This window comes from Ruditapes philippinarum, unplaced genomic scaffold (assembly GCF_026571515.1).
Source record: "Ruditapes philippinarum isolate M1 unplaced genomic scaffold, ASM2657151v2 ctg2413_1_1_1_1, whole genome shotgun sequence".
Taxonomy (NCBI): domain Eukaryota; kingdom Metazoa; phylum Mollusca; class Bivalvia; order Venerida; family Veneridae; genus Ruditapes; species Ruditapes philippinarum.
Genome location: NW_026857187.1, coordinates 230849 through 240878, shown reverse-complemented (window position 1 = coordinate 240878; position 10030 = coordinate 230849). Strand labels below are relative to the sequence as shown.

The 10030-nt window shown below is 32.7% G+C and overlaps 1 protein-coding gene across 2 annotated transcripts in view; it reads left to right on the top strand.

The window, feature by feature from the left end:
• Positions 1-205: 205 nt before the first annotated feature.
• Positions 206-10030, top strand: part of LOC132749035 (uncharacterized) — a 29038-nt gene continuing 19213 nt past the window's right edge. Inside the window, exons 1-2 of one of the 2 annotated variants that reach the window (XR_009628351.1) lie at positions 206-317; positions 4329-4477. Coding sequence is in view for 1 of the 2 variants with exons in the window: in XM_060738709.1 (XP_060594692.1) it covers positions 3300-3370; positions 4329-4477 (220 nt within the window). In the remaining variant the exon portion in view is untranslated. Of the gene's footprint in view, positions 318-3233; positions 3371-4328; positions 4478-10030 lie in introns of those variants that run through there. The other variant, XM_060738709.1, reaches the window with a different exon arrangement.

Here is a 10030-nt window from a genome sequence, read left to right as displayed (position 1 = left end):
AAAGTCACTACATACACTCGTGTAGTGATTTTCCTAATGCCTTTAAAAATGCTCTTTTCTTCATATTTTGTTTGCTAGTCGAAAATTTTGAATATGTGCAATTTTCCATGTTAAACTGACGTTTTATACACGTCCCTGTTAACTGAATTTTTGATGGCGTACACACTTTTATCCAAACGCGCACCTGCTACCGGTGTTATGGTAAGAATGTCCCGCGAAACGTCCACCATATTGAACTCGAAGGACAACGTGTTTTTTTTATAGTTATTGAAAAAAGTGTAATATTTCGGAGATACAAGATATTACAGACGTATAAGGTAAATATATATATATATTCCAATGGACATTATTTGTCATCTATATTTATAAAAGCTTCCTTTCGGGCATTAAATTAACATTCACTCAGGGTTCTCACAATCTCGATGACGCATGATCCAGCATTTGTTTAAAATAATCATGAAATACTAAAATAAAAAGATTCTATTTTATGTTATATTATTAAAATCAACAACAACTAGAATATTGGATTTTAATGCAGAAAAAACAAATTTCATTTGTCACACAATTTCGCGATGCCGCTTTTTATAAACAAAAAAGGGTCACCAAAAGGAAGGGAGTTTTGTTTGTTAAAAGGTGGGAAACCAGATTTAAGATGTACTTTATGAATTAAATTTGCTTTAGATATTATTTACATTATTTGAGATGGAGATATTTGCCACTGGCCCAGTATGTGTTTGTCATACATATAATATTCACTTGAGGGAGGGAGATATGTTGAGTGAATCAATTAGTAAACAGCAATGCATAATGGCCTGATGAGGAAAGGTTTTAAGGATTTATTCTTCAAATCTTATATTTCACTTTTTTTATAGTATAAAATATATAAGAATGGTAGGCTAAATTATTTGTGAAATATATGAAAAGGGTCATTGTGGTAATCTTAATTAATATTTTTGCTGTTATAAGGAAATAGAACAGAAAAGATAATAACATATGTGAGTTTAGTAGATTAAGTGTGACTGTATAGATCTCTATAAATTTTCATTTCTTTTTTAATTCACAATTTGGATTTTTTTTTTCAAAATTATCACGGTGACGGACCCATTCACAATTAAAGGAAATAATCGCTTAATAAATATATCATTTATAAAAAAAAAAAGCAAACTATCATCTGAAAAATAATGATTAAATTTAATAAAATTTATTTTGAAAATCTATTTTGGGGCTCCATTGACCAACTAGAAATAATGTAGGCCCGAATTGACCAATTTTTTGGCAAAATTGACATGGGGCTGTGTTGAATTAAATTCGACTAGCTGCATTCTTGCAGCAAAGACGACTAACATAGTTTTGATGTTATTTTGGGTCTTCTACTTTTCCTGACTTAAGTACGCAAAGAAGATTTTTTAAAAATTGTACATTTGAGATTATTGAAATACATGTAAATAATTGTGTTTAGCTTGTCTCACACATGGTTCCAATAAGGTATACTTGGTTATACATGGATTGATTGGTATGAGTTTTCAGCTCCAATTGTGCCTTGGGATTAGTTGGCAAGAGTTTACACTTGAATGTAGTACAAGTATGTACAAATAAAGCACGGATATACTCGGTCAAGTAAGGTTTGAAAATGATTTGCATAGGAATACATATTGTTGTAAGGCTCCAAGTAGGTCTTATAAGTACGGTCTCATACAATTAAACAAGATTTTTACTTTATTTGCTAGAGTTTCATAGGGTTAACATAAGGTCCTGCAGAGTTTTTATCAAATTATTACATATTTGTGTATGTTTTGATATAAATTGATCCATTTTGATGGCTTCAGGCTTCATAAATTTTCAAACTAAAATTCAATGAAAGGAACACCCATATCTGCGAATAACTGTTATATAAAACAATGCAACAGATGACAGGATAAGAGAATTAGAACTCATGATAAGACTGATAGACATTCATTATCATTGTTGTGTCCCCCAGCTCAGTTAGCTCACCAGGCTCGACAGTTTCACCGTCAGCAGGCTGAAGTGATCGGTGGGCCTTGATGGCCCTTGTATTGTTTCTGTGCGTGGGAACCTTTTTCTTTGGATGCATTCTAGGTTGATGCAACAAGTACTCTGGGTAGATCTAACAGTTGAGGGTGGCTGCGCAGGTAGTTGTGGCTTTCGTTGTACAGTTCGTGCTGACGCAGAGGCTATGTAAGACAGAATATACAAGGTGATGCCGTTTATACTCGTACTATACCGTGTCTGCCATGTATGTTTCCTACTTGAACCGTTTTGGTCATATGGTGATAGTTTGAAATCGTATGTGCACTTGTGTAAATCGCACCGTGATCATGTGACATTTGGGTGTTTATCGGGTGTTGGAACAGGATATAGGACTTTGGGACGGTCTTGAACGATTCCATGCGATTTGTATACGATTTGAGTTGACTTCAAATACGGTTGTATAAACTGTATCTCATACGGGCTATTACGATCTTGTACAGTGGCTTATGTGACACCCGTATAATTGTTTTAATATTTTCAAAAATCATACACAGCTTACACTGATACACTTGAATGGCCTCGGTTGGTTCGGTCATATGTACGGTTTACATGAGTGGCCAACCGTATAAGCTGTGTGTTCTGTGTGAGTAGGGCTTTACACAAGGTCAGGCGCAAAACTTGAACATTAAAGCAAATGAAACTACTATCTGTTGCATCAGGGTCTTTCAAATAGATTTGAGGTTGCATATTAGACAAATGTCTCACCTGAGTTAATGATTTTAACTAATTTCAATTTCCTTCAAAAGAGTAAATGTATTTAATTGATTTAATTTCTTGAGTTCCGATAAAAAATATTGTATTTTTATTTATTTTTGTAAAAATTATTTATATATGTACATGTTATCTCCTTTATAATTTAATTCAAAAAATATTTCTGAAATGGATGGAATTCTTGTCATGTCAACCAAAATGTACATTTCAAGGAGTGTAATGATTATATTATTTATAGATGGCCCTGCAGTGTTTTTACCCCCTGCTTTGGGGAAATGGTGCCAGTACCAGACAGATTGTGAAAAAATTATGCTTTGGTTTAACTCAAATTGGGAATTTTACATAAGATGCAAAATATTCATTGGGAGTTCCTTTTATCCAGGAAAACATGTATTATATGCATAATATACATTTAAAAACCGTGTATTATTAACTTCAATGATTTTTTGTTACTTTAGATTGAAAAAAAAGAAAACAATTGTACATAAATAATATTTAGGTGTGAAACACTAAAAGTACGAAATGAACTGGGTACGAATATGGAATATGTGGTTATACTTGGTTATTATCCTATATCACTTATCATCATGGAAGCATCCATAATATACTGGTTTGTTTAGCTTTAAGTTTGCAGATTTTTGAGGAATTGTCTTAGCATCCATAATATACTGGTTTGTTTAGCTTTAAGTTTGCAGATATTTGAGGAATTGTCTGTTAGTGTTATTTTGGGATCTTTGAAGATATGAAATGGGAATTTTGCTGTCTATTTTTTCTTTTGGGAACTATGCTGCCTGTTTTCTGGTAAAAGTGATTTAAGGAAAAAAAAATGTTAACAAGGTAGATATGAAACATTGATATATTTATTTAATGATCAAATAATATGAACCAAAAATAACATTGCTTTCTTAAAAATGTTTAATATGAAATTAGGCAAAGCCTATGAACGGGGAAGTCTAGAGGTGTAATGGTAAGAAATCCAGGTAATCCTCGCATGTATCAGTGCTATACACTGGGCATGTAAAAGAACCAAGGGGTCTATTCAATAAGAGCTAGGGACTGGTTCCCGGATTCCCATGTATCTTAAAGCTGTTTCTTAAATGTATACAATGTATACCTGCTTAGAGTGATTGAAAACGATTTTAAAGCAGTATGATGTAGAAAAAAAAAAGTCGGTAAAACATCCTTTCATTTTTCCGTTTTAAAGGTGTCATTCGGTATTATATGTACCCACTTCCGTTTTCACTCGGAACACTCGACGATTATTATTAATCCGAAAAGTTGAGATTTGTTCCGTTATCGGAATACATCGCCTTTTATCTTTGAGTTACATTGTAAATGGCGGCGCCTAACTAGAACTGACACTGAAAATTTCATTGATAGGTATAGAATTCTATATATTTTTTTTTATTTTTTTTTATTTGAATTTTCTTTTAAATATACACATGTAGTCTATAGCCGGGCAAGCCAAAGCCCGGGCCCGCTTCGCGGGCCCGAACTTTTACTTCCCCATATTATAGCAGGTTTATTAGAACACATTTTTTTAATAACTTTGAAAATAAATCTTGCAGGAAGAGGTGTCAAAACAGGAATAAAGAAAAAAAGAGGAATAAAGGTGATTTTGGAGAAACTGTGTCTGCAGATGAGGGCAAAAGACGAGAAGTATCATTGTCTTCTGGCTACAGATTCTTTTTTTCAATTTTAGAGGCTCAGCATTTTGGTATAAATTTATTTCTCATGTCATTTTCTTCAAAACCCATATTATAATACTGAAACAGTGAATGATTTGTATTATGGACTAATTATCAAATGAGTTTTTCTGAGCAATTACACTGTTATCTTTTGAGAATAAAACACATTTTGGTTCAGATATTCTGATCTTTCCTGGGTTTTCATGGTACTCTTCATGTTTTTATGCCAACCTCATAAGTCCTGTTCTGCTGTTTTATTGATTAGGCCACTGTCTCGGTTGAGTGACTAGTGCTTAAGAGCTCCTAGTTTGAATCTTTTTTTGGGAAGGGGGGTCAATAGTATTCTTTTACTTTGATACGGTTTTGTGAATAATAATATCTGTCATATTTTGCGGTTCCGATCGGAATATCCGTCCCGAGGTGATCCGCCCATTGGGCGGTAACGAGGCTTGCCGAGTTATCGCCCATGGGCGGGTGACCGAGGGACGGATATTCCGATCCGAAATGCAAACATATGTCAGATATTTTTTCTTGCATATTCTACCATATTCCATTATTTTTTAAATTCTTTATCTTTATTTTCAATGAAAATTTATATCATTACAACCATAACTACTTTCATTCAACAGCATATGAATTACAAAATCATTCATAACGGTAAAATGACGTCATCTTTATCGTGCCATTGTACAGCACGCGACTCATCTGGAACCCCCCATGCCAGATGAAATTTCCGGCATGGGTAAAACTAACGGAAACGCCAGTCTGATATGCAAGAATTTGTATTCATAATAAAGGTTTATTTCACAATATACAGGTATAATATGTTCAACTTGCAAATGTCAGCTTGTCAAAGTTATTTATTGAATTTTCTGTTTATTATATACATTTGTATATTGGCTGAATTAAGCCCAGCAAGACACCTGTGAAAATATGTTTCACTGCAGAGAAAATACGAAAAATATGCTTCACAGCAGTGAAAATACGGAAAATGAAAATACGCATTTCATTCATCAATATTTCTCAATATTTAATTAAAAAGTATAAAAGGAAAAACTTTTCTGAGTTTCAGTCAATATTATATGTCATTTATAAAATTCTCAATAAATCTACATATAGAATCAAAAGCTTGTGAAGTTGAAATGATAAAAAAACACATAAACAAACATAACAGATTTATAATACTTTGGGTCGAGGTCAACCACAATTAAGGGCGGTATAGGGTACCAATATATTTTTGGAGAGGAAGATAGTAATTAAAAAACTTTAAGGTAGAAAGCGACACTTTGCGAACTTTCTAGTTGCGTCTTGAAAATTGGCATGCAGAAAGTTGACCATATTTCTGATTAGGTTCCGTTGATTTTATTTCAATAGTTCCAGCCAATTTTTGTACACACGGCGTCAAAGCTGACCATCAAAGCCCGTTTTTGAACATGAAGTTGTTGTGTATCCTTGGCAACTGTTACGGGTAATTCAACGCCATTGGCGGACAATTGTCTTAAATTCTAAAGCATTCAACGGAAATTATTTTTCCCTTTAAGCTGATTTAAAATTTATCCTTTTACGCTGAAAAGTATTTGAAAAATGGAAAGAATACTGTAAATTTTAAATTGTGTGAAATTTGACGTTCAGTTTAGCCGCGTTTTTCGGCTTAAAACCCGCTTATTAAAAAATTCCTGAAATAATTTTTAGCTCACCTGTCACTTTGTGACAGGGTGAGCTTTTGTGATCGCTTTCGTCCGGCGTCCGTCTGGCGTCCGTAAACATTTACTTTAAATGACATCTCCTCATAAACCACTAAGCCAATTTCATCCAAACTTCACAGGAATGTTCCTTTGGTGGTCACCTTTGAAAATTGTTCAAAGAATTTAATTCCATGCAGAACTCTGGTTACCATGGCAACCAAAAGAAAAAAACTTTAAATATCTTCTTCTAAAAAACCCAAAGAGCTAGAGCTACGATATTTGACATGAAACATCTTCTAGTGAGTGTCTACCAAGTTTGTTCAAATAAAAGCCCTGGGGTCAAAATTGGCCCCGCCCCAGGGGGTCATTGATTTTCCCTATATGTATATAGTAAAAACTTAAAAAATCTTCTTTTAAAGAACCCAAAGAGCTAGAGCTAAGATATTTAGCATGAAACATCTTCTAATGGGTGTCTACCATGTTTGTTCAAATAAAAGCCCTGGGGTCAAAATTGGCCCCGCCCCAGGGGGTCATTGATTTTCCTATATGCATATAGTAAAAACTTAAAAATCTTCTTTTAAAGAACCCAAAGAGCTAGAGCTACGATATTTAGCAATGGATGTCTACCAAGTTTGTTCAAATAAGAGCCTTGTGGTCAAAATTGGCCCTGCCCGGGGGGACATTGATTTTCCTTATATGTGTATAGCAAAAACTTAAAAATCTTCTTGGAAAAATCCGAATAGCTAGAGTTTAGATATTAAGCATGAAACATCTTCTAGTAAGTGTCTACAAAGAATGAAAGATTGTTCAAATAAAAGCCCTGGGGTCAAAACTGGCCCTGCCCCAGGGGTGTCATTGTTTTTAAATATATGTGTAAAGAAAAAACTTAAAAAATCTTCTTTTAAAAAACCTAACGAGCTAGACCTTTGATGTTTAGCATGAAACATCTTCTAATGGGTGTCTACCAAGTTTGTTCAAATAAAAGCCCTGGGGTCAAAACTGGTCCCGCCCCAGGGGGTCATTGATTTTCCCTATATGTATATAGTAAAAACTTAAAAAATCTTCTTTTAAAGAACCCAAAGAGCTAGAGCTAAGATATTTTAGCATGAAACATCTTCTAATGGGTGTCTACCATGTTTGTTCAAATAAAAGCCCTGGGGTCAAAATTGGCCCCACCCCTAGGGGGTCATTGATTCTCCTAATGCATATAGTAAAAACTTAAAAATCTTCTTTTAAAGAACCCAAAGAACTAGAGCTACGATATTTAGCAATGGATGTCTAACAAGTTTGTTCAAATAAGAGCCTTGTGGTCAAAATTGGCCCTGCCCGGGGGGACATTGATTTTCCTTATATATCTGCTTCCAGAATAAAAGAGGATTTTCCGAGTGTCCCTCTTTTTGGCCCGATTTAGAGTTATTTCTTTGAAAAAACACAGTAAAAAATACAGGTTTTTGGGCATAAAAGGACAAAAACAGCAAAAAATCAGTAATATCTTTTTTATTTTTCAACAAAATTTGTTCATACGTCTGAACAAAACAAACCATTAGAGTCAAAATAGCACACAAATTAGCCGCTTCAATTTTGTTCATACGTATGAACAACTTTTTTCCTCAACTTGTAAGGTTTTTGTTCATACGTATGAACACTGCATTATTTCAGTCATTTTGTAGTTATTTTGAAACAAATTTTGTTCAGACGTCTGAACAAAACCAACTCACAAAGTAAAAAATATCACATAAATAAACAGCTGCAATTTTGTTCATACGTATGAACAAAAGTAAATCAAATTTAGTATTTTTAGTTGTTAGTTTGAAACAAATTTTGTTCATACGTCTGAACAAAACCAACTCACAGAGTGAAAAATAGCACACAAATTAGCCGCTTCAATTTTGTTCATACGTATGAACAACTTTTTTCCTCAACTTGTAAGGTTTTTGTTCATACGTATGAACACTGCATTATTTCAGTCATTTTGTGGTTATTTTAAAACAAATTTTGTTCAGACGTCTGAACAAAACCAACTCACAAAGTAAAAAATATCACATAAACAGCTGCAAATTTGTTCATATGTATGAACAAAAAAGTAAATCAAATTTAACATTTTTTCAACATGATGGCAGATTTTTGTTCATACGTATGAACACAGTCAACATCATTTCAGTAATTTTGTGGTTATTTTGAAACAAATTTGTTCAGACGTCTGAACAAAACCAACTCAGAGACTAAAAAATAACACATAAATTACATGATACAATTTTGTTCATACGTATGAACAAAAAAAAATTAACATTTTCAACATGGCAGGTTTTTGTTCACACGTATGAACACATCATCATTTCAGTAACTTTGTGGTTATTTTGAAACAAATTTGTTCAGACGTCTGAACAAAACCAACTCAGAGACTGAAAAATAACACATAAATAACATGATACAATTTTGTTCATACGTATGAACAAAAAAAACAACATTTTCAACATGGCAGGTTTTTGTTCACACGTATGAACACAACATCATTTCAGTAATTTTGTGGTTATTTTGAAACAAATTTGTTCATACGTCTGAACAAAACCAACTCACAGAGTGAAAAATAGCACATAAATACACGATACAATTTTGTTCATACGTATGAACAAAAAAAAAATTAACATTTTCAACATGGCAGGTTTTTGTTCACACATAATCATTTCAGTAATTTTGTGGTTATTTTGAAACAAATTTGTTCATACGTCTGAACAAAACCAACTCACAGAGTGAAAAATAACACATAAATTACACGATACAATTTTGTTCATACGTATGAACAAAAAAAAAAATCAACATTTTTCAAAAAGGCAGGTTTTTGTTCACACGTATGAACACACTATCATTTCAGTACTTTTGAGGTTATTTTGATACAAATTTGTTCATACGTCTGAACAAAATGAACTGACAGACAAAAAATAGCAGACACATTAGCCGCTTCAATTTTGTTCATACGTATGAACAAAAGTAAATCAAATTTAACATTTTCCAACATGACAGATTTTTGTTCAAACGTATGAACACTGCATAATTTCAGTCATTTTGTGTTGTTTTTTTTTTTCAAAACAAATTGTTCATACGTCTGAACAAAACAAACTCACAGAGTGAAAAATAGCCCATAAATTACACGATACAATTTTGTTCATACGTATGAACAAAAATAAAAAGTAGTTTTCAATATGGCAGGTTTTTGTTCATACGTATGAACAAAACAGCATTTCAGTTATTTTGTGCTTATTTTGAAACAAATCTGTTCATACGTCTAAACAAAAAAAATTAACATTTTCAACATGGCAGGTTTTTGTTCATACGTATGAACACAACATCATTTCAGTAATTTTGAGGTTATTTTGATACAAATTTGTTCATACGTCTGAACAAAACCAACTCAGAGACTGAAAAATAGCACATAAATTACATGATACAATTTTGTTCATACGTATGAACAAAAAAAATTAACATTTTCAACAAGGCAGGTTTTTGTTCACACGTATGAACACAACATCATTTCAGTAATTTTATGGTTATTTTGAAACAAATTTGTTCAGACGTCTGAACAAAACCAACTCAGAGACTGAAAAATAACACATAAATTACATGATACAATTTTGTTCATACGTATGAACAAAAAAAAAATAACATTTTCAACATGGCAGGTTTTTGTTCACACATATGAACACAACATCATTTCAGTAATTTTGTGGTTATTTTGAAACAAATTTGTTCAGACGTCTGAACAAAACCAACTCACAGAGTGAAAAATAACACATAAATTACATGATACAATTTTGTTCATACGTATGAACAAAAAAAAAATCAACATTTTCAAAAAGGCAGGTTTTTGTTCACACGTATGAACACACTATCATTTCAGTA